Source organism: Phoenix dactylifera, chromosome 18 (assembly GCF_009389715.1).
Source record: "Phoenix dactylifera cultivar Barhee BC4 chromosome 18, palm_55x_up_171113_PBpolish2nd_filt_p, whole genome shotgun sequence".
Taxonomy (NCBI): Eukaryota; Viridiplantae; Streptophyta; class Magnoliopsida; order Arecales; family Arecaceae; genus Phoenix; species Phoenix dactylifera.
Window position 1 is genome coordinate 1417184 of NC_052409.1, and position 24689 is coordinate 1441872.

At 36.9% G+C, this 24689-nt stretch overlaps 2 protein-coding genes across 3 annotated transcripts; one reads left to right on the forward strand and one right to left on the reverse strand.

The window, feature by feature from the left end:
• Nucleotides 1-8067: 8067 nt before the first annotated feature.
• On the forward strand, nt 8068-10969 carry LOC103707031 (putative 4-coumarate--CoA ligase-like 8). The gene is made up of 6 exons (XM_039115647.1): nt 8068-9054; nt 9141-9327; nt 9514-9659; nt 9752-9819; nt 10003-10105; nt 10587-10969. Exons 1-6 carry the CDS (start codon nt 8068-8070, stop codon nt 10722-10724), a joined length of 1629 nt encoding a protein of 542 aa, XP_038971575.1. The 3' UTR covers nt 10725-10969.
• A 1426-nt stretch (nt 10970-12395) lies between these two features.
• Nucleotides 12396-23778, reverse strand: LOC103706987 (actin-related protein 2/3 complex subunit 1B-like). 2 transcript variants are annotated; one of them, XR_003385697.2, is made up of 15 exons: nt 23402-23778; nt 22438-22523; nt 21549-21625; nt 21335-21429; nt 20503-20572; nt 19187-19256; nt 18270-18343; nt 18144-18186; nt 17350-17431; nt 16423-16511; nt 16242-16327; nt 15791-15854; nt 13136-13312; nt 12979-13037; nt 12396-12897 (listed from the first exon to the last, which is right to left on the reverse strand). XR_003385697.2 is itself a non-coding variant. In XM_008791301.4 (15 exons), exons 1-15 carry the CDS (start codon nt 23469-23471, stop codon nt 12839-12841), a joined length of 1131 nt encoding a protein of 376 aa, XP_008789523.1. In that variant the 5' UTR covers nt 23472-23768; the 3' UTR covers nt 12396-12838. The 2 variants fall into 2 exon arrangements, 1 of the variants encoding a protein (XP_008789523.1); XM_008791301.4 differs by having other exon boundaries at nt 13136-13242; nt 23402-23768.
• Nucleotides 23779-24689: the final 911 nt, after the last annotated feature.

Genomic DNA, 24689 nt, shown 5'->3' on the forward strand with positions numbered 1-24689 from the left:
TGATGCATCTATAATTAGTTATTTGCAAGGAAATGGATTTTGTACCAGCATCTGCATCAGGTAGGATATTAACCCTCTTTAAGAGTTTAGAACAATTCAAGGCCCATTGGTTGCTGCAGCACAGAAATGACCCTACTTATCGCAGTTCAATAAATGCAACAATATGAGACCAGCCAAATTCTTCTCCACATACAAATCACAAATCCTTTGTGCGATCCAACAACCATTAGTACCGACACTGCAAACCTAAGCTAATCTAACGAACCTAAACTTTGAACAAGCAGCCAATCCCACCACGTCAGTACCTCTATTGATTAGCCCAAGCCCATCCAAATCCCATTGCCCTTCGCCCGTAAACACGACCTGATTAGCCTCAATCCTCTACAAGAACTCATAACCGGGATCTTTTGTTATCAGCTAATCCTCTGCGATTCACACTCAAGCTCGCATCCACGACATGAAATCCTTCCTATTTCACCCGAGCTTAACCCGTAGTCCATCCAAATATTGGACTACGCACAACTAGGTCAAGTCCAACTCAAATAGACTAAACCGGAAGTCCAATTGAGTCGGTCATGATTAATGGCTATTACTTCAGCCTGAAAGGACCTTTCACTCGATCTGGTTGACACCAATTAAGACCCATAGTTTCCTTGAGAAAATGTAGCTCGGTATTCTTGGGACCCATCTTCGATCCGCTTAAAAGCTTAATAGAAGGAACGATATAATAACAGATATTTATGCTGACTGTTATGGACGATGAGGCGCGTTTAGGTGTGTCGTGACGTGGAGGTTGAGTTTGGTTCGAGATTAATCACACGGTATCGGGATCGAACGAAAGTGGAAAGAATCTATTTTGGGAAGGCAATCAATCACACGGGAAATTAATTCAAACTTGTTCCTTGTATGGTTAGTACATGTTTTTTAATACCTTATTAGTTTGCGCAACGGATTTTCCTATTATGACATGATTTTGGGTTGGATCCTTTATCATCTCTAATTCGGAAATAATAAGCGTCCATTTTTAGTAATACGGTCATAATTAATCTCCTAGCTCCTACGTTAATTAATCTTCTCCTGGGACATACGTTCCATATTAGGGTTTCCTTAAAACTATACGTTCCACGGGGTTGTTGCTTTGAACTCCCCTTGCTTGATCTGAAAGAGAGACATCATGGCTTCTTCAAGCGGGATTGGTTCCCTGCAGTCGCCAACCGAGTGGAGTTGGTACGAGAACAAAATTTTCGAGCTTGCTCTCGTTGAATACCCAGAAGGAACGCCAAATCGATGGCCTCTGATCACCGCCAAGCTTCCGGGGAAGAGTCTAGGTCAAGTTTTACATCATTACCAGGTATTGATCGATGACTTGTACCTAATTGAATCCGGAAAAGTTGAGATACCGGATTATAGAGACGAGGAAGAAGGTGGCAATTCTGGCGATGGCCGTTGCATGACACCGAAGCAACACCCATCGGATGGCCCGAACATCGCTTCCGGGTCGCGACAACAGGGTCAGGAGAGGAAGAAGGGTAAACCATGGACCGAGGAGGAACACCGGTATATATTTTATTATTATTATTATTATTATTATTATTTTATCAAAGATTTTGCAATCCAATCAAGGCATGCAGCAGATTGGAGAGCATCGTGCAAATACATACAGCAAGTACTCGATCGGGAAGATACAAATTTCGGCAGGGATTTCTTCGAAAACATGATTTAATTTTACATTGTTGTTGCATGCATGCAGGTTATTTTGCAAGGACTTGCAACTCACAGGAGAGGGGATTGGAAGGCCATATCTCGAAATTTCGTGGTAACGAGGACGCCAGCACAAGTGGCCAGTCATGCGCAGAAGTTCTTCCACCGCCAACAACAAAACCAGGAGCACCAGAGAAGGAGCATCCATGATATTACCCAGCCTTAGATTTTCTTCCATGACGCATCTCAGATAATTTTTCATATAATTAGCAGCTGTTTTCTTGTTTCTTCGGCAGATTAGTTTAGCTTCCGAACTTGGACCTCGAATTATATGGACAAAGCTTAGCTTAGTTATAAGATGTTGAAGTTAGACTCGGGTTCTTCTGATTCTCAATGCAAAAGATGCTTGTGATATTTGTTCCTTTAGCATGCGTGTATGTACTTCTCCGTGCCAAATATATATGCTCTTAATTGTTTAAGATGTTGGGGGAAGAAATCAATGCAAAAGATGCTTGTGATATTTGTTCGTTTAGCATACGTGTATGTACTTCTCCGTGCCAAATATATATGCTCTTAATTGTTTAAGATGTTGGGGGAAGGAGAAGAAACAACGGGTTAGAGAAAGAACAAAAGAGAAAATCAGATTTTATTTCACGGAAAACAGGGGAAACTGAGGGTTTTGTTTTCAGCATGTGCACGCCAATCTGTAAACCATGTGTTCAATTTTTTTTACCAACAAAAAACACTTCTAAAAACGCATTCTTAAGGCTTACAACCAACCAATCACCTAATCAATCAGATAAACATATTCAAACAGAAACTAAAAGGAGAAATTCTATCTAAAAACCAATCTTATTTAGGAATTTAACTATGACTAAAACTCTTCCAAAACTCCACCCAAACTCTACTAAAACTCTTCCAAAATGTGGATAAACATTGCATGATATCCAACAACAAGCTTTGAATCAATCTTCAACATAAGAAATGCTTTCCTTTGTTCTTCTTCCGAATGGGACACGTTCGGCACTCTGCATAAAACTAAACTGGGGTTGTTTTGGAGTTCATGCATGCATTTATTGGGGCTCGAGTGTATTGCCATCAGCCACAGGATCAGCACTTGCATGGAGCTTCCGCAAGCAGCGCATGCAAGTCTTATAGATCCACGTATGTCGAAGGTTGGTCATAAACGGATCATCAATCAAGTAATACGTCGCCAATCATTAGGAGAGAACGGATGGATCATCATGTTGCACTCGGTGATCCAAGAAATCATTTAATACATAACAACTTCCTATCTCCTATATGGCATGATACCCTTAGGCATGGAAAATGTTTTAGGGACTAATATTATTTTACATGGATCCAGTAGTTGATGTCGTGCTTGGAGTAACCATTGAGGGACTTGTACTCAGCAAGGTTTTCTTTCTGGACGTCGAGAATGGGGCTATGTTATTTTCTTATGTTGGGATAATTAATAGTCTAGTTAATGTAATGGAGAACTTTTGAACTTCTTTATATCCACTATACGACATATACTTCAAGTCATGACTTAAAAAGCTTATCTATCCCTTCATATCTAAACTAGTCGAGTAAACCATGCAGCTAAGGCTTACTGCTACCTGCGATTCAACATCCTCCCTAGATATCTATACCTTTACCTTTCGAACCGGTGCTTCAAGTTCGGAAACTAGGTGATATTCTGTTATGTACGACCAATAATGCTTTAATTTTGTTCTCACTTCACCTGGTTCCATTATTCTTTTTGCCTCCTCTCTCTCTAATATATATATATATATATACTAATAGAAGCCTTCATGATCATTTTTCTGTTTCGTAGAGCTACCATCTATATATGCTATGCAAATCCTCAGTACATCTAGCCTTATACAAGCATTCTCCTAAAAAAAGACCAAAGGCGGAAGAGATGCAGGTTTCTAAAAAAAATTGAGCCAACTTGTGATGGAGCAAGGGAAAGATTGCAAGTTTACCATGTCTTGGGTCTACTAGATTGCAGCTGAATTAGCTTTTAGACAAGCGAACACCAGAACTTATTCGACAATGTTGCGTGCTTTTATGGTTTTCTCTGGTCAATAGTATTTAAACTTTGTTGTAATGGTATGACCTTAATTTGATAACGTAGAACATTTATCAGATTGAAATGGTCTTGGCCAGATTGTGTATGGAATAGATATATGACCATGAGAAACGTTTCCTACTCATGACATCCAAAGCTTTGACATATTGGTGTAATGCAATGGGATTAAATAGTGAAAATTTCTTGACAACAAATATGGAGCTTGGTTTATGATTTTCTTTTCATGTGCTTCAGATTAAACCATCTGACATTCTCTTTACTTCTCATGCTCGAGATTCTGACAAATTGAGGATTTGCTGCCCGAGAACTTCTTTTTTCTTTTTTTTCTTTTATCAAAGTTCAATAAAAATATGAGAAATAGTGACAAGAATTTAAGACCTCGCCCTAATTTATATTCCAAGCAGACTGGTGCCAACAAAAAAATCTAACCAGAATTGGCCCATATTGGCCCATCGGCCATGAATCCGAGCGTGGAGTGTACATCTCACGCGAAAGAAGGATGCATCTTCCTTACCGCAAATCCACCATTGAATCATTAGCCGCTCGCTTTATGATTTGCAATTATGGATAAACGATTAAGTTTGGAGTGCTTTAAGAGCTGTGCGTTGGATGATCCAATGGTTTTCATGCCAAGGTAGGTGAATCCCTTTTGCATGAAAGATACGACTAGATCTCATATGCAGGTGGCTTTGGAGAAATTATACTCTACACCGCATGCACTATATGGCGGCGCACCATGCCAATCACCTTATTTTGTTCTTGTGGGCTCCATTCATTATGTGCTCGTCTCTATAATTGGCCTAGACAGTGTGATTGGCGTGGTGCACCGCTACGTGATATAAGTAGTGTAGGGTATTTTTGGTGGCCTTGCGCACGATGCAAAGTATGATCCCACATCGCAAGTACAAGTCATTCTCATTAAATGTTACAAGTACTATGCACATCTTTTACTTAAAAAAGAAAGGATTTTTTGCATGAATACCCTCCTAAATATCGGATTTTGCATGAATACCCTTTTAAAATTGATATTTGCATGTATACCCTTGTAAAACACTTGTTTTGCTATTCCACCCTTTTTTATTTTTATTTTTGCATATGTACCCATTCTATTTAACGACGTTAAAAAATTAACGGTTTCAAATTAAAATAACTAAAATATTCTTAATGGGTAGACATGCAAATAGATCGCGATCCCGATAGCAGGAGAAGAAGACAGAACAATAGCGTAATTTTAAAATTTTATTTTATTTTTAATTAATATAAATATGATTTTTCTTAACATTGTTAGAACAAGAATATATTGCAGAGCATAATAAAAAATAAAATATATTAATACATAATATACGATATAGTATAATATTACTGTAATATAAATAAAACTATTATAATATAGTAATATGACATCGCATAGCATAGCATAATAGTAATATAATTATTAGAGTAAATTAATTTTCCATAATATAACATAATATTTAATTATTAAACAAAACATATTAATATATTATGATATAATGTAATATATATTATATTTATAGTATAATACAATAATAAAGGTATAAAATATTATAATTATTAGTATTAATTTATTTTCCATAATATAACATAAGATTAAATTATTTAAAATAACATATTAATGTATTATGATATAATATAATATAATATGTTTAGTATAATACAATAATAAAGGTATAAAATAATATAATTATTAGTATAAATTAATTTCTCAAAATATAACATATATTAAATTATTTAACATAACATATTAATGTATTTTAATATAATGTAATATATATTATATTTATAGTATAATACAGTAATAAAGGTATAAAATATTATAATTATTAGTATTAATTAATTTTCCATAATATAACATAATATTAAATTATTTAAAATAACTTATTAATGTATTATGATATAATGTGATATAATATAATATGTATAGTATAATAAAATAATAAAGGTATAAAATAATATAATTATTAGTATAAATTAATTTCTCATAATATAATATAATATTAAATTATTTAACATAACATATTAATGTATTATGATATAATGTAATATAATAATATATTTATAGTATAATACAATAATAAATGTATAAAATATTATAATTATTAGTGTAAATTAATTTTTTACTCTTCTAATGACCATTTATCTCTTTAACAGTTACTTAACTATTTGCAATGGTGACAAATTCATTGTATCTATCAATATCATAAGTATCAGATTATTTGCCACTCACTCATTATTTTCTTTTTATTTATTTATTTATACGTTTATTCGTATATATATTTATTTATGCATTTATTTATTATTTTATTCATTAAAATATATTTATTTATTATCTTATTTATTTATTCATTCATTTATTCATTTACATAAATATTTATTTATGCATTTATTTATTTATTATTTTCTTTTCTTTTCTTTTCTTTTTCCCTTTTCCTTTTCTTTTCTGTTTTTCTTCTCTTCTTCTCCTTCCTTCCTCTCCCCCCTTCTCCTTTCTTCTCCTCTCGCGCGGCCGGCGGCGCCTGCGGCAGTCTCAGGGACCGCGACTGGCCTCTTGGGAAGGGTTCTCCTCCCGCGAGGCCGACGGCGCCGAAAAGGGGCCGGGCCGTGGCAGACGCGGGAGGGGGGCTGGTCGTGACCGGCGGCGGCCGTAGGAAGGGGGAGGGCACCCCCTTTTTCTTTCTCTTCTTCGACACTTCCCCACCGTGGGGAACTCCCTCTTCTTCGGCACCTCCCCACCGGGGAAGGGGGAGATGGAGGGGGTGCGGCACTATGGTGATGGGGGAGAGGGAGGAGGTGCGGCACTGCAGCGGCTGGGAGAAGGGGGGAGAGGAACAGACGGTGAGAGAGGTTTTTGGGAGATTTTTTTTTTAAATGGAGGTATTTCGGTCAAAAATAGAGCTTCCCGACAAAACTCAAAATAGCGTTTTCGCAAAGCTCCAAAATGGAACTTCTGCCAAAAAGCTGTTTTCAGCTTTCCGAAAAAACCGAAACAGCTTCCCAAAAATTTTACCAAACACCATTTTTTATCTAAAAGTATTTTTGGAGGGCCAAAAAGGTCCAAAAGCTCCCCAAACAGGACCTTAAGTCATATTAAGTTACAAATTTTAATGATTGGCTAAAATTTTTTATTATTAATAGCAGTATTATTAATGATGACGATAAACTTGTTTTTCATATACCAGCATTATTGATACCGATTCAATGGATGCATTCTTTTCCCTTTTTTTAAACTATTTTTGGAATATTATATAATAATATAGTAAATTATAACAAATAAAATTTATTATATATTAAATAGTAAATTTAATAGTGGGCAAGCCCATTAATGGTGGCGTAGCTAATTCGAAGGCTATGCACAAAACGAGCCTCCAATTATATGAAGGACATTAATGCTAGTGTAATTAATTCCAGGCGTGACATCCCCTATTCCCATGCCCGTGCACATGCCTCCAGGTTGGACCACGAGCTAGGTAAGCCATGTACACTCTCTTGGCCACCATTAACGCTCTGCAAATGTAAATACATTGGCCGTGGCCGGCCTCAGCCAAGCGAGCTATAGAAAGATTGCTTGCATTTTTTTGATTCGGGATATCGGGTGCTTAGCAAGAAAATATATTTTTTTCTTAGATAAGGCATGTGTTGCACTTTTTTTTAAAATTTATTTATTGCTTTTTTTTAATCATCACTCTTTTTTTTCTTTTAAGTATATATATATATATACTTAATTTTCGAGCTCATTATTTTTTTTCTCCATTTTTTTTCTAAAAATAATCTAAATTTGGAGACAGGCGGTGTCATGCATCGCAGAGAATCCTTTGCTATGTTGTCTTTTTTTTTTTTTGATAAATATAATAATTTATATAGCTCTAATGCGGGTATGATTGTGCCAGATGGCTAGAGTTAGTTGCTTCGTTATAAAAAAGAGTTTGAAAGTATTCTGAATGGAACTACAAATTGTACGTACGTACTTTAGGCACGAATGCCTGTAGCTTTTAGAAATATATTATTATTATTATTATTATTATTATAATTTGTGATGTATCGGTGAAAAAGAAAACGCGTTCAGCTTTATTTGACGTATGTCACATCGGCAGCTTCTGACAACCATTTCATGCAGCTTCTCACAATTTTTTTTTACAGACACCATATAGCAGGCTGCGTATCAGTACTTTCGGCAACTTTCAACTCTCCCCCCACCTATTTAAGGCCTCTCAGGGCAGGCTCGGAGGCTCAGAGGCTCAGAGTCAGAGAGGGAGATGGAAGACTCCTCACTTATTAGACGAGAAGAAAGCGGCTTCTTCTGCCCCTCTACAGGCATCTACAACAGTTCATGGAGTTCATCGCTACCTCCAACACCATCTCTCTCCCTTCCTGAATTCCTCCTCTCCCACTTGGCTACATCCTCCCCATCGAAGCCCGCATTCATCGATGCGGCGACCGGCGCCGGCCTCACCTACGCCGACCTCCGGGCTCTCGCCGCCGCCGCCGCCAGTGCCCTCGCGGCCCTCGGCGTTTGCGGCGGCGACGTCGTCCTCGTCGTCTCTCCCAACTCCCTCCACTTCCCCGCCCTCGCCCTCGCCGTCATGTCCCTCGGCGCCATCCTCTCCACCGCCAACTTCCTTCTCACCCGCCCCGAGATCCAATCCCAGGTTCAAGATTCCAACCCCGCTCTCATCATAACCACCGCCGATCTCGCCCCCAAGCTCGACGGCCTCATCCCCCGCCCTCTGACCCTGATCGAGCAGTTCCTCGCATCGCTCTCTATCGATCAGACCGCCCCCGTCGAGTTCCCCGGCGTGAGCCCGGCCGATCCGGCGGCGCTGATGTACTCGTCGGGGACGACGGGGAAGAGCAAGGGGGTGGTGATCTCGCACGGGAATCTGGTGGCGATGGCGAACGTTCTGCGGCACGTGTGGGGGAGGGAGGAGGTGCACGCGTGCGTGGTGCCCCTGTTCCACATGTTCGGGTTCTCGGTGTTTGTGTGCGGGGCGGTGGCGGCGGGGGCGACGGTGGTGGTGCTCCATCGGTACGCGCTGGAGGAGCTGCTGATGGCGGTGGAGGAGCACCGGGTGACGCTGCTGCCGGCGGCGCCGCCGATGGTGGTGCAGCTGGCGAGGTCGTGCGGCGTGGCGAGGGGTTACGATCTGCGCTCGCTCAAGGAGGTGATCTGCTCCGGGGCGCCGCTCGGAAGGGACCACATGGAGCGCTTCGCCGACGCCTACCCCGGCATTGCCCTCTCTCAGGTCTCTCTCTCATCTATTAATTGACGACTCTTCTTCCTTGTAGAAATATTAGTTTCTCTTGTTATAACTTCGTGCTGGTGGTGCAGTGCTACGGCTTGACTGAAACAAGTGGTCCGATAACAGTTTGTCATGGGCTCAAAGATAGATTCCAAATTTCCATTGGAAGGTTGATCCCCACCGTGGAGGCCAAGATAGTTGACGTAAGTACGAGGAAAGCTCTTCCACCAAACGAACACGGCGAATTATTGGTTAGGGGCCCTCCTGTTATGCAAGGTACGACGACGCACGTCTGTGCTTACACTGCATGCATGTACAAATGCATATAAATCTATTCACATGCATCTAATATACCTACCGAAGTAGATGCATGCACTGTTTACAGATGAGAGCCATCAATATATATAGTTCGGTTTGTCATGATGCAAGTAAATTATGAAGCTTCTCGCACGAGTTTTGTAGGTTATCTGAAGAACCAGGAAGCCACATCTCTGGCCATTGATGAAGAAGGATGGCTCCACACTGGGGATTTGTGCTACATTGACAGGGAGGGGCTCGTCTACGTCGTTGATAGGATCAAAGAGCTCATAAAATACAAAGCTTACCAGGTCATTACTTTTGATGCTTGTCTCTAGTCTATCATGCAAGCAAATCTCTATGGAGCAACAATCTAATGCCGGTGTGCTTTGATATCGTATAGGTAGCCCCAGCCGAGCTTGAAGAGGTTCTTTCCACCCATCCAGAGATCCTCGATGTTGCCGTGACGCAGTAAGTGTAAATAGAAGTTCAAAAGAAGCTTATGTAAAACGCATAGTATCACCATTGATCCTGTCGATGCAACATATATAAAAGAAATATATTTATTGTTCGATGTCAATTGTTATACCTTTTCCTTTTTATCGGTATGAAAAGTATTGCTACAAATGGTGATTTTTTTTTTTATATACATAGGTACCCAGATGAGGTGGCAGGAGAGATTCCAATGGCATGTATAGTGAGAAAGGCAGGGAGCAAAATCAAAGGAGGAGATATAATTTCTTTCATGGAGAACAAGGTATTTAACCTAGTCGATCTCATTTTTACTGATCAATCGGACCAGACTACTTACTTGATTATGTCTCTCAAGTTTCTTATTTGAGTGAATGGAGATTCCAATATCTGGGCCAATATACTCGCACCTATATATAAACTGTAGTAAAGAATATTTTACCATGCAAGTAGACCAGAAGAAACGAGGAGGTCATAAAACAAAACTCTTGCATCTATCCTTCTTTTAATGAATGATAAAAGTGGCTGATAATATCAAATAATGCATGAATATCATGACCTGTTATTAGAGTCACATAAATAAATGCAATTGGACGATATGGACTTTCACCTACCATAACCTTCGGGCTTTTTTCCTTTACTACAAACCCTTCCGGGCCCTCTCTGTTTTATATGCAATAAAGCGAAGTTATTTCTCAAAATGTTTTTCTGGAAATAATATATCAGTTTTTTACACCAACAAACGGAATCTTTCAAACTATTATCAGGTTGCCCCTTACAAGAAGATCAGGAAAGTATTGTTTGTGGAATCCATCCCAAGATCACCCTCAGGAAAGATCCTCCGGCGGCATCTAAAGGCTAGAGTCATGCAGCATCAGAAACCAGGAATTTCTGCAAGGCTATAGAAAAAGTCTTCTTCAGTATCTTTATTCATTGAATTGTTACATGGAAAATTTATAGCTGATAGAGTTTTAAGTGGATGTTACATCGTGGCTCTACAACTGGTTCATTTGATGTTATGTTGGTTAGCTCCCCAGGGAGATAATTTCCTGGGACATTTTTTTTTTATTATTCTGAGAGAGAGAAATGAAAGGATAAAAAAAAAAATCCATATTCATTGTTTATAGCTTCCAAGAGGTGGTTTATTTGATTGATGCTTTAATTTGTGTCTTAAACAGTTAAAAAAAAAAAAAATCAAACTAATGGTTTTCGCTGTTCTACATGATTACTGCCAAAATCTTTGTTTTGCACGATTACAGTACAAAAATATGCATATTACAATGAGACAGTTAACACCAATCGAAAAATATCCAAATTTCCTTTGTTAATAATATTCGTTCAGTATAATTATTGTCGGAAGCTTAATATATAGTTGGTAATTACAAAACGTTGCAGTTGTCGCTGTTTAAGGATCTATATATATAACATAGGGAGTCCTACTATCATTGGAACTTAATAGTACTCATCCCAGAACCCAGCTCAATCTAAAGGCTTAAGTCATTAGATTTTTAGCCAATTATCTGTTTCATTGCTTCTCCTTTTCATTATTTATTCCATGAGGACTGAATCTACACGAGTCTCAACACTAACATGCATTGTTCATCCAAGGAAACAAGTAGCGAGATCATGATTCTGTGGCATCCCGTAAACTGTACAGTATAATCAGATCAGCCAAAAGAATGCTCTCCCATTTATTTTAATGGCTAAAAGCTTCATCTAGCGGCTTGTACGTAGCTTCACCTATGAAATATACACTTTTTCCAAGCACAAACTTCTCCTTGGCGACAATATATAACATTTTTTCAGTTTAAGTATACACTTAATTATCCATTGTCCACCAGATGCGTATCTCCATGGGCACTGCTCGATAATTACATGTTGAGCTTTATACAGCTTTTTCAATCCACTTGTAGAACAAGTATACCATTAGGAATGACTGAACTTGACACTAGCCACTGATGGGAGAATTGCTACTACATATGATCATCCCTTTTTCAGGTTGCTCCACATAAAAGGTGGCGTTTTTGGACTCCGTCCCAAGGTCACCATCTGGAATGATCCTCTGGAGAAACTCCAAATCCTACATTTCAAATAATCAATTGCTAAAAGCAGCCTTCAATTTGTAAAACAATATTCTATCAGGGAGTTTCATCCAAGAGAGATGCGCCCCCTCATCCACCCCTCAAAAACCACCCAAAATAAAAACGAAAAAAAGAAGGAAAGAAGAAGTATCAGACAATCATCAATAAATTCTGCGAATTAAGCATTCTTTAGGGCAAGCATTCAAAGAACATCATCTGAGATCTCTTCATCAGGTTCCTAGCTCAACGCACTGCACTTTCAATTAAACAATGAAGTTTTTTCGCATATTCATGCGGTTGTACGGTCATATAAAGATAGTAAGTCTTCTCTTCTGTAGCTTTTTTCACCTAAAAGCAGCCATTTCCAAGACATTAGCTACAATCACACAGGATCCTATCGTTAAGCCTCTGATCCATGTATCCTACATATGTAAGAATAAAATCTATTCCACATCAAAAAAATCTCCCTAGCGTTAAAAGGTGCAATGGGCAGGATAGAAAAAAATGATCGACTTTTAATAGAACAATAAGTTCTATCCTACAATGAGATCTCTCCAATTTTCGATGAGATCTCTCCAATTTTCGATGATGACCTGCGTAGCAGATTGACTTCATGCATTTTCTGGGAAGTTAATAATTGTCAGATAACCCAACAGGATTACAAAAACATGGGAAGAACCCATTCAATTGAAAATAAGTTCTAAACGAGCTGAGAATGATAAGAAGTTGCAGACTAAAAAAATTGCAATATTAGGTACAACTATTTAATATACAATACAAAAGAGGTGAAGGGGTGGTGGGGTGGAGGGTGTTGGTGGGGAATCATTCAAAGTTGGGTTAAGCTTTGAGAAGATCTGCCTGCATCACTACCAAGGATGCTGCAGGGCTGAAGCAAAACTTCCAATGTGATGAATCTTCAATGATAACCAACTTGGGAATTATTGCAGAAGATCAATGTAGTTATCAAGCTCCCAGATCACCAATTTACCATCCAACCCTGCATGAAATAATATAGCATGGATAAAATTTAAGGCAATCACGACCAGGAAAGGTAGGAAGTTTAGATACTTTATCTAACCTGAGGTGCTGAAACGCTTCACAACAGTCTCACCCCCTTTCCTCAGAGGCACGATGCAACTGGAAAAGCCAATGTTTTACATTAAAACATAATCCAAAAAGTTGGCACGTCAAAGATACAGCAAAATGCAACTGTTGCTTTCCACACAGAAACGTACGTTATGCAGTTCTCATGAGCCCCACCGCGAGGTCTTGATGGCTCAACTGTATCATTGCTCGCTCCCTGTTTTGATTGGCCATAAAGCTTCCCAAAGGCTTCAGAGAACTGAGAATAAAATTCCCGTTCTTATTATTTTCTTATTATTCCTGTTCTTGTATGCTGCAATCATAAGCAGCTACAAAGACAATTTTCAAGATATATAATCTTTATAACCAATAAATACATTTAGTTTATATGAAGAAATTTCACAAAACTATAAGAAATTTATTTCACGAAACACACTAGGCCTGAGGATAAGGGTCCTAGTTATAGAACTTTTATCATTTCAAATTGCATCAATGGAAGCACTAGTTTCATAAGCCTTTAAAGCACTTCAAAACATTGAAAATAGGAAACAGATCTGATGACTAACAAGGACCCTTGCACCGAGCACTGAGATGTGCACCCTACCAGCAAAATACTTGCTGGCTAGTGCTATATTATCTTTTATAACGAACTTAATCAGAGCCAAAATACTGACTAATTGGTTGCCACATATAATCCTTAAGCAATTTATATGGTACCAACTTAATTAGAACACACAACAGAAAAGTCATCTGAATACAGAAAAGGGCAAGATGGTCACAAAATGAATGCACTAAGAAATACAACTACATTTGTAGGTGAATCTCCAAACCGAGTTTACCTGACTAACATGAATGGCAAAAGAGTAAAATATGGACATGATCGAACATATACAAGCACACATATATATACATCCCCCTGCCGCCCAAATAAAAAACAACCAAAAAAAAAAAAGAAACACAAAAACACCAGTGCACCCACACAGACCCAAAAAAAATGGAAAAAAAAATCCATGCATATGTTTATTTCAGTCTTAGTTGTATTATGAGTCCATAAGCAGAATAAAATTTAAATGTTCATGTTATATATTTTATTTGTAAATTTTGGTTTTCTACTCTAGATAGACTCCAACCTAAAATGAATTTCTAGTTGATACGTTTCTTGGATAGGTCAAGAGTCAATAAAGGACTTTGAATCTACAGTTCTTTGGGCAATTTTTGGGTTGATTTTTAGGCTAATTTTGGGGTATGTCTTAATGTCCTATTTTGGGTAAGACTATTGTACATACTCCTATTTAACTGATTATTATGATGGGGATAAGTCCAAAACTCATGCAGATTGATTTTAGAATAACCTTTATATCTGAGAATTCATGGGTATCCAAATTTTGTAATTTTTTACTCATTATTTCTTTATTACGTTGGGGAGTCAGTTCAGGAAAGGGCTTAACACATTTTGAGCAATAATATGAATTATTTTCTTAAGATAAAAAGGTTCTACATCTCCAACTCCATAATTTGAAGTAGGAGTAGCAATTGGGTTCGTACAGGTCGGGTGGAATGCAATTCGGGTCAAATATTTGTCAACTTAAATCTAACTTATCTATTAAATGGGTCAAAAATCCAAATTCAAATTTGACCTTTTTTTTATAAACAGGTAACCCAATCCAGTCCACATAACCCATTTAATAAATGGATCAAATCAGGTTAAATAGGCTAAATATGTTTTAAACAGGTTAAATGGGTCTTAAATAAATTCAATAGATCTTAAATGGGCTAAAAGAGTCTTTACGGTCTTAAACAGGTTGGTCATGACCTGAACCAATTATTAAACAGATCAAAATGACTCAAGCGAGTTAGAACTCTAAACTTGATCCTAACTTGCTTAATAAATGAGTTAGGTCAAATCAACCTGTTTACAACCAGAAACATGCATGCAAAACTCGAATCCACTTAAACCAGGTCGACCGTGGGTCAGATTGGCGGGTCGGTCATAAATTGCTGCAGCTAATTTGGAGGTGTGACTATGTCAACCCTAGGTCAAACTACCATAGCATTTTGAAAGTGCAATTCATCCACCCATAAAAACGTGCAACTACACCTGTCTAATCCTTGTTCTACCTGCTAAGGTTTCAGTCAATATTTCCCACAACTCCACTGTGATTCATCCTTTTTAGCTTCTTAACCGTCTTCTCTTCTTGTCTTGTTGGTGGTTTATCTCAACACAGGTGGGATGACATAAATTTCAGCAAACCTCGAGCAAGGTAAATATCCTAAAGAATGATTTCACCAGCCCTTTGCACTGAAGGAAGATCTGAGACTTTAAAATCAACAAGCTACAAATTTGATAGCCAAGCTAGTAAGAGGTAAAAGTGAATGTGATTACTCTGCCTCAAGTTGTTCCAGTTGATTACTCTTCTGAAAGTTTGAATGGTTAAAACATCACAGAAATTTTTTTAATCATAAGGCAAGGGATCAGTTCAACCAGTCACAAGTCAAAATGGAGAGTTCAAAACATTCTATAGTCAATCTAACAACATTTGAATATCCAAAAGGAATAACAAGCACCAAATAGTATCTGAAATCCTCAGATACAAACTATAATATTCATCATTAAGATTGAAAAAATAATTGATAACACATATTTAGACAAAGTTAAATTCTCAAGATCATGTTGCAGATGACAAAAGGGTACACTTTTGCAGAAGATGATGCAATAAGAAATGGATGTTTGCTTAAAAAGGGAAAACTTTCAATATCTTATCAGCATTCCTTATGAGGGAGTAATATCATGTAAATCATGAACAAACCTGTGAACCATACTTCGAGCTTGATTGTGTTGTTTTCTTCTCATCTAAGAATTTGACAAAGCTCCTGTACCACAAAATGATAACATCATTCCAAAAAATCATCTCCTTTTCAATATAGTTTGCACCAAGGACAGCATCATGTGCTATCATATCCAATTCAAAAAATTCTTTTATTTTTTCTGCAACTACATATCAGGATAATATATAAAATATCACAATAGTCATAAAGGACCTGCTAATCATTGACTGATCTTTCTATTATGCATAGATCTGATGTCAAGAAAAATACAAGGAAACTACATTTTTCCTGAAAATAATGAAATACTCAGAAATGGCAAACCCTCCAGATTTCATATCAATGACTCATGATCTGACCTAGAACAAGTGCTCGAAAGGAGATTTCGACATCGAGGTGATAAAAGAAAGTTAATTTCACGAAACTATAGCATACCATAGTCCTGTTTCATCAGCAGCGAAAACCATGGGGTTGTAATCAAATCCCACACCAATTAGCATTCTCTCGGAAACAAAAAGGACCTGAAATATAGTTGGCAGTTGGTGAATAAGTTCAATTCAAACTTTAAGAAACATCTGAGTTGCTGATGTACAAAGTAGAGAAAATGCTGACCCACATCACGGAGAGGCAGATCACGGAAGGCTACAGTTTGTGCAGAAGGAGAAGATTCAACATCCTCGATGAAATAAATCATAGAGTTGTGCCCTAACAGTTAAATCAATATTAGGTCATGTAATGCACATGATTAGAAAAATGAATAGAAAAACTTGGTCGACTACATAATGAACCCCTTGACTATAAAACATTATTAAAAGATCAAACAGTTGCGTGCTGCCACTTACTCCTTATTTGATCATACAATCAATAAAAACCTGTTAGATATATCGTAGCCCAGTATACATGAATGGTTGTCATAATCAAATTTCTAGTTTATTTTTACATTATCCTGTAGCTTGGTTAAACATTACTTGCAGGTTGAGGACGTGGGAACGACAAGTGCTTTTTTATTACCAAACATCATACAATTAGAAGTCCTAATAAAATGTTCAGTTTGATTATTATATTGAAATAAATGTCAAAATTTATTGACAAAGAACACCAGTGTCAGGGAAGTTAGATTTGCACTGTGCTGGACCTACACTAGATATGGAATTTATCACCTCACCATTCACATTGTAAGCTGTCATTGCCATTCTCTTCTTTTGACTACACAAATTCTACTGCTTCATAAGCAAGATAATAAAAAGGATCCACAGAGTAGAAGATTAATGCAATTTTTTATGAATGCCCATCATTGTAGACATCTAACAAGTACTGAGTATAAAATGAACACCTTTAGCATTGGAAATATGATTCCAGTTCTCCTCTTAATACTTTTAGAGATCATATAATTTAAAAATATTCATGAAGCAGACAGCAGCAAATCATTAAATAAACTACAATACAACATGATAAAGGGATGGATCATCCTACACAAATACCAAGAAAATATGGAAGAGAGAGGGAGAGGGGGGGGGGGGGGGGGGGGGGGGGGAGATCTAACCTGCATAAGCTAAGGTATTGCCACTTGGAGACCATTTGACACCAAATGCCCAAGTAAATGAGAGATCAAGTTGTGCAATTTGCTGCTTTGAAACCATACAAACAACATATATAATAAACACCAAATTCAAGAACTATAACTAAAAATATGAAAGAAGTTTATAGGGGACAAGAAAGCAGAATGATGCCAAAGAATAAACATAAACATCCTCTACCAAGGACAAAGTTTCAAATATACAAATGATTTACTTAAAAAATATAGATTAGAAGAAGAAAGAACCAGCAATAAAATCATATCTCTGTGCTTCTATGCAATTATCAAACTCTTAAAAGTTATTAACTTTCAAATTTGAATCTCCCTAAAAGAATTCTATTGGCTCCACCTCTATTCATAGCAAATAGCAAGAGTTTTCCAATTGGAAGAAAAACATATCTCTGCGCTGCTATGCAATTATCAAGCTCTTAAAAGTTATCAAATTTGGACTTTGAATTATCCTAAAGTGAATTCTGTTGGCACCACCTGTAATCATAGCAAATAGCAAGAGTTTTCCAATCAGACGAAAAAGGTGTCAATGAGTAAATGCTTTCAGGCACTGCATTTTATGCAATCTGGTCATGATAGTATCATGTACCAAGATTTGGTCAAAGCAAATTGTAGCGCATGGAAAAGTTTGCTCAAAAGGTGCAAACTCATTATAATTTGATACATTAACACATGAACTAAATTGATTTTTCATCAAATGCGGAAAACACATCATTTAACGTATGTAAAAAAAAAAGAGAGATGATACCAACCTCTCCAAATTTTAATTCATTAGAAGAGCCTGCACCAGAATCCCTGCTCACAAGGCGATCAAAGATAAGCCATTTGTATATGTTTCAAAACTTTTAGCTGAATATTCACTAAATATTTATACTAACCTTGGATCTACACCCTTGATGAAAGTTGAAAAAACTCGACACTTACCATCAGTAGATGTTGTTGCAAGAAGAATCTGCAAACAATCAGAAGGGAAACAATGGAAGCCTTAAAAAAAAAATCAGAAGTTGCTCTTGGTTGAAGATTTCAAGCATTACAATTGTTCAATTACTACAAATTAATCTAGTAGCAAATAAATGTGCAGTGCATGCACATGTACACATGTAGGTGAAACCAGCCTATTTGACGTATAAGTTGAAGCTTCCCCCTTATTCAGTTTGGGACCTGCATTGCTGTTTCATTGGGGCCAATAAAAAGAGGGGAAGGACCACAAAGGTGATCATCATCTACATGCTCATGTAGGTCTAACAGCACAAAATAACTGTGGCAAAAAAAAAAATCATGATTCCCAAATATCAATGATCAGAGCTACATGACGAAAAAGAACAACTCAGAAAAGACCAGCATGCCATTTTTGTGTCGCACTTTGATAGAAAAATCTAGAAGGACCATAATTCCATATACTTTGGAAGATAAAGTTAATTTGCAACAGAAAGAAACCAATTCCCAAAAAACACAATATCAAAATATAATTAACATACATCAAGGAATGTAAACATAGGTCTAATCTGATGTTTCTGATTCCTGCTAATGCAATCCCAATCATTAAGTCCTGTACCACTTTTTTGTTACTCAATCCCATTGGACTGTTCATTCCATTAAATTACTTTCGAGCTCCCTTACTTCCTTTCAATGCCACATTATAGTGTGAACAACGCAAAACTAAGTGTTAAGTGTAAGTATATACTTGACTGTATCATACAGTATATATGTGCAAATTAGATATGGTCATAGTACACAATTACAACTGATGGTAAAACATGTAATCTGATATGAGAAAAAACAGAAAGAAACTCACGTTGTTAGGATGCCAAGCAACACCTGTAACAGAAGAATTATGCTTTTTCCTGATAAGCTTACTAACCCACCTGAAGGAAAAGGCAGTATCTAGAATAAGAAATAAATTCAGAAAAGAATTATATCAGGAAACTAAACTTGAACATCTGACTAATTCAGTGAATTAGATGACTAAGTGACCAACAGTCTTTAGTGAAAAATTTATTGAAACTTAAAAATCTAAGAGTATGCAAGCAAGGAAGAACTACAGCATTTCAGTTTTCTGAGTTAACCTTTTACAACATGCATATTGACAGGGAAATATTTTAGGAAAAGAAATCCAATATCCAGAATAGTTTACAGGAGCAACAAAAAAAGTCATCATACACCAAGAGTTAAGATATAATCTAGCACACTGCAGCAAGGTTTTAATAATAATGTATTAGAAAATTTAGCACATGCCCAATAAATTTTTAATGCATATGGTTATATCATTTTAGCAGAGGTAGACATAAGACAAGAGGAACAGGGAATAGCAGAAATAGAAAGAAGAAAGGAAAAGATAGGGCAGAAGGGACCGGAAGAGAAGGAAGAGGAAGGAGGGAGAGAGGGAGGAAGGGGTGGGAGGGAGGGAGAAGCTAACGGAATAGTTGGAGGGTCTCCGTGGATTATAGTTGGCTGGTCATGACAAAAGAAAAAAGTGGTCGGAGAACAATCAGATTATGGTTTTATTCTATTGTAATAAATAAATAAATAATAAAACTAACTTAGAAACCACAGAACTTATGTAGGATAAGATCTCCTTCACTTTAATTAAGTTATTCCATATCCAATATATGATGTCACATCCCTCCTTAAGAAGGCATAAATAACAAAATACTAAAAAAAGCACAAAGCATAACGAAATTCAACTAACAAGGCATAACTACTTGTTGTTTTGCTCACAATATTATCAGGTGAAGTTAGCTCAGATTGCTTCCCAGACCAACTAGCCAACCCTTGGCTTGACATTATTGAAAAATTTTCTGTCAACCATTTTTAACAGATTTTGTGTCCAAAGCATCGAGAAAGGGGACCAAAACCAAAATTCACCCCAAGTCCCACTACTGAGAGTGAATTAATAGACATCAAATGATTGATATCCATTGCAGATACAAAATTTTTCTGTATTACAATTATTTTCTAAACCGCTAGCTTCATTTATACATATATACCAGAAAACCACTAAAAAGGGGCAATCTTGTGAAACATTGCTATCTCTAAAAAGTTTTTCAGTTGATTGATCTGATTGTTGAATAGAAAAAGTAAGAAGCATGGAACTGAAAGAAAGCAAGTTACCAGTTATTCTCTTGCTCATAGTAACATACACAAACAGTTTTGGCCCCACTTCCAACAGCAAACTTGTTTTCTGGAAAATACATCAATGAGTTAATTGAAGCGTTAGAAAAGGAAAAAACATGTTCTGTTTTAACAAGCATCTCTTGACAAATCAACTCAGAAAAAATCAGGACACTGATAATGCTATTTATAAAGTGATTGAAGTAACATATTTTGTTGCAATGCGCATTTCCTATCAAACCTATTTAGTTTCGAACCAAATCACAACTTCCATTATTTATAAAGTGATAATTACATACACAACAAGTCAGTCCAATTTATTTGGTGTTGACCATTGAAAAAGTAGCAGCCAAATCTTCTAAAATAAACAGTGACCATTTAATAGCTTCTCACTTCTTTAATCCACGTCTGCAAACGTCTTCCTCTTTTTAAACTCAACCATTTAATGCTCGTCTTTACTATAGGTGTCACTAAACAGCAGAATACACAGCAATACCATCATAAGCAGTTCTTATGATGGTATAGCAATGCACTGTCACAACCTCAGCAAATAATTTATCCATAGAAAATGCAAGCCCAGGGCTTAACATTGATACCATGATCGGTTTAATTCAGTGGTGAAGAATAAAGAAATAGTTAGCAAATATAAGTTATTGAGATTGATTGAGAAAGTGCAAGACATCAGGCCTTTGGAAAGAGAACAGAAATATAATATCTATTAAGATTCAGGAAAGCCATTCGCCAGATCAGTGAGTACACAAAAAGGGTTAAAAGTTCACATATATAACAACACGAGCAGAAAAATTCATATACGCTATCTCTGCTCTGATACCTTTAGGACTCCACTGAACACAAAGAGCAGCTCGGTTTAGCCTGAGAATGACAAGGGTAGGTACCCATTCAGAAGCTTCTTGGTTCCAAACATACCTGAAAAGAAGACCATCAAAAATAGACCAAACCTGAAACTGTTAGTCATAACTCACCATAGTAAATCTGACTGTCTTAACAAAGAAACAAACAACATTAGTGGAAAACTAGATACTTACGAATTCCGGTCATGTGAAACCGTTACTATTTTATTGGATCTGATGCTCCAATCTATTCCGGATATGATTTGGTCGTGCTGTGAGATACAGATTTTAAGGAGCAACAAATATTATGTTATTAATGAATAGTGAACAAACCAGTTCAGGTCTACACAGAAGCACAAATAAATAAGCACCAGAATATCCTATATAAGTAGTTAGACTTGGGCAGCTTATTCATCTAGCTGCTAAAATTTTCTCAATTTTGGGGTACTTTTGCCTGCCTTGACTTTAAAATCATGTGTTAGAACATATGGAGGTCAATTCATAAGGTATACAAGTTATGGACTCTGTCTATAGAAAGAAAATAGTAAAATGAAGTAAAATAATGTTTCAATTAAATATGAAGATTATGCATATTATCTACTATGAAGCGAACGAAGATTCATGATTATGCCAGCAGTGCCATTCCACACTTCTTGGACCTGGCACTTTTTTTAGCAACTTCCATCCCTTTTCTATATGTATGATTTTAGCCGTTTAATATGCATGTGCCTTGTGAGGAGAAAGCTATATCGTGTCACTTCTTATGCATCATGTATATTCTGATATGTTTTACATACATAGTTACATCATTATGTATGCATATAACTTGATAAAAACAAAAGCGGAACTTGGAATATGAGAACAAGCAAGAACTGTAGATAGTATCCACTATCTTAAATATTTCATATAACAATAGGTTTCCTCATTATATAAGACCGCCTAAAAATGCTTGGTTGCTGCCTTGAAGTTATATAATTTCAACAGAAAAAAGAGTGAAAAATCCAATATGTAGCACCACCTATGTGAAAAAACTATACATCATGAAAAATTGAAAAACTAATAGAGCAAATACTGATAACGATACCTTGTAAAGAACATGCAGTTTCTCCCACCTGTCTTTAATGAATTTATAAATGTGTACTTCATTATTGTTTGGGCACAATGCAACCACTGCAAAAAAGAGAATGCTAATGTATCACTGGCTTGAAAATATTATAAAGTAAAATGCAACTGTTGAGTTCACCATCATGACCTATCATCACTTATCATCATTAGAAAACAAAGAATTAAAAATATATCTGTCGTAGAAAGCCATTGAAACACTTCGCTTTAAATAACAACACGTGAAAATTCAGGGAAAGAAAAAAAGTAAATTTATGATTTGGATAGCTGATCCAAATGCAATCTTAAAAAGTTTGATATGCCACCTGCTGCCCCTTCGACTTTTGTTTCTTTCCCAGTTTATTGTTTCCCCATCCCTGCTTTACTGTGGTTTGCTTTTATTTTTTTTTTTTGCTAAGGAGGATATATCATACTGTGGTTTGCTTTTGGGGAATGACTATTTCCCACCCAATATCTGCTATTCCTTTAATTTTCCCCTAGAATATACGGATTCTAAAAAGGAAAAAAATAACGAATTCTTCTCTTGATTTCTTGGAATCAAAAACCCATTGATCCATCAAACGAAAATGAATCTTGATGTCATTCAACAGACTGAACATACCCAATAGAATGTAAATAAGCGAATCAATCAACTCGCATAGCAACGCAAAATTATCACATGAAAACATAGCACATTCACCGTCCAATTTGACGGACAATAATACGCTCCGCTTCATCGTCATCACAATTAACATGCATTAAAGAACGATTGAAAGATTGCAACTAAGAAAGGAACGATTGAGAGACAGAAAGACCAAAAAAATTCTCACGGCATGGATCCGAATCTAGTAACGACTCCAAGATCAAAAAACTGGGCTCGCCGGGGAGGATTCCAAGAGTTGTAGGGGCAAGAAAAGAGAAAGAGGCTCGGGGAAAAGAGAGATTACTCGTCTGATCCGGGCTCCAGGCATGGCAAGTAATGCTCTGCGCGAACTGATGGACCGCGACCGCCGCCATGAGTCTCGCCGCCTCCCCTCCTACTCTTCTTCTTCGCCTTGTTTTCTTCCCCCTAGGTTTCAAAGGAGGAAACGGTGGGATGGTATGGGATGGGATTCTCCTCCAAACTAGGGAAAAGCAGACGGGAAATTGGGGAAAAGTTTGGGAGAAGGGAACCGACGAGTGGAGGACAAGGGAAAGGAAAGCAGCAGAGGACCAAACAAGAGTAATTGAGGCGGAAAGCGAGATATTTCGATTTCTCCGGCACTTTTATATTTAACCCCCAGATGCGCGTTGCATTCTCCCCGTCGAGGTGACCACCGTCCTGAATAGTAACTGATCTATGGCGGAATGTCCATGTCTATGTCCTTCTAATTAATAAATTGGTCGCTTGGCTCTTAAACTACTAGAATGCGGTGAATAGGGTTTGCAAAAATAAAATTAAAAATAACAAATGCATTTTAATTAGGATGGGAGTTAGGCATGAATCGGGTCTAAGAGGGGTAATCAAATTAGATCAGACTACAATACTACATACAAGTCTGATAGAATAAAGAATTATTAAAAATCTATCAATCCAATTTGATAATTTATTAAATAGATATAAATTTATATTTAATGGATGGAGGTGAAAAATGGAGTGGTCTTTCAGGCTAAGCATGTATTCAGAGAGACTAATAAGATCGCAGACTGGGTGGCTGTTTACGTGGTCTGACACTTTGAGGACATCTTGTGGGCCGGAAAGGATAAGTTGTCTAAAACACTCTTTAACCTATTATTTTTTAATTTTATTGGACGTATCCGTAAATATATGAAACATCTATTTCGGCAAAAAAATTAATATTTAAATTTAACTATTTTATTAAATAAGTAATTTAATATCTACTCTACAATGAAATTATATGGATTAAGTATTGGACCTCAAAAAATTATACCTCGAGTTTTATGCTGGGTTTTAGACTTCAAAAAATTCAAAGAGAGACCTTTTTTCGTAATTTATTTTATATTGGTATTTGGGCGAGAGAGTCATCTATTTAAGATTTTTGGCCATGAAATGAAAGGTCTAGATTGTTTATGTTTATGATTCAGCCAAATGCAAGCATGGCATTTACCAAGGTGCGGATTGGCTGTGCCAGGCTGCCAGCAACTCCCCCTGGGCCCTGGGTAACAATTCTCGCGGTAATCAGCACGCATCTCAAAGCATCCGCTTACCGTAGGGGGAATCAAATGCATGCTAGC

Bases quoted from the DNA above. Each gene is read 5' to 3' on its own strand.
- LOC103707031 (XM_039115647.1), top strand. From the start codon at position 8,068: ATGGAAGACTCCTCACTTATTAGACGAGAAGAAAGCGGCTTCTTCTGC. The intron at 9,820-10,002 runs GTAAGTGTAAAT...TTATATACATAG, and splicing joins CTCGATGTTGCCGTGACGCA to GTACCCAGATGAGGTGGCAG. The intron at 10,106-10,586 runs GTATTTAACCTA...AACTATTATCAG, and splicing joins TTTCTTTCATGGAGAACAAG to GTTGCCCCTTACAAGAAGAT.
- LOC103706987 (XM_008791301.4), bottom strand. From the start codon at position 23,471: ATGGCGGCGGTCGCGGTCCATCAGTTCGCGCAGAGCATTACTTGCCAT. The intron at 16,512-17,349 runs GTTAGATCTCCC...TTTAACTGTTAG, and splicing joins CAATACCTTAGCTTATGCAG to GGCACAACTCTATGATTTAT. The intron at 13,038-13,135 runs GTACGTTTCTGT...TGGCTTTTCCAG, and splicing joins GCTCATGAGAACTGCATAAC to TTGCATCGTGCCTCTGAGGA.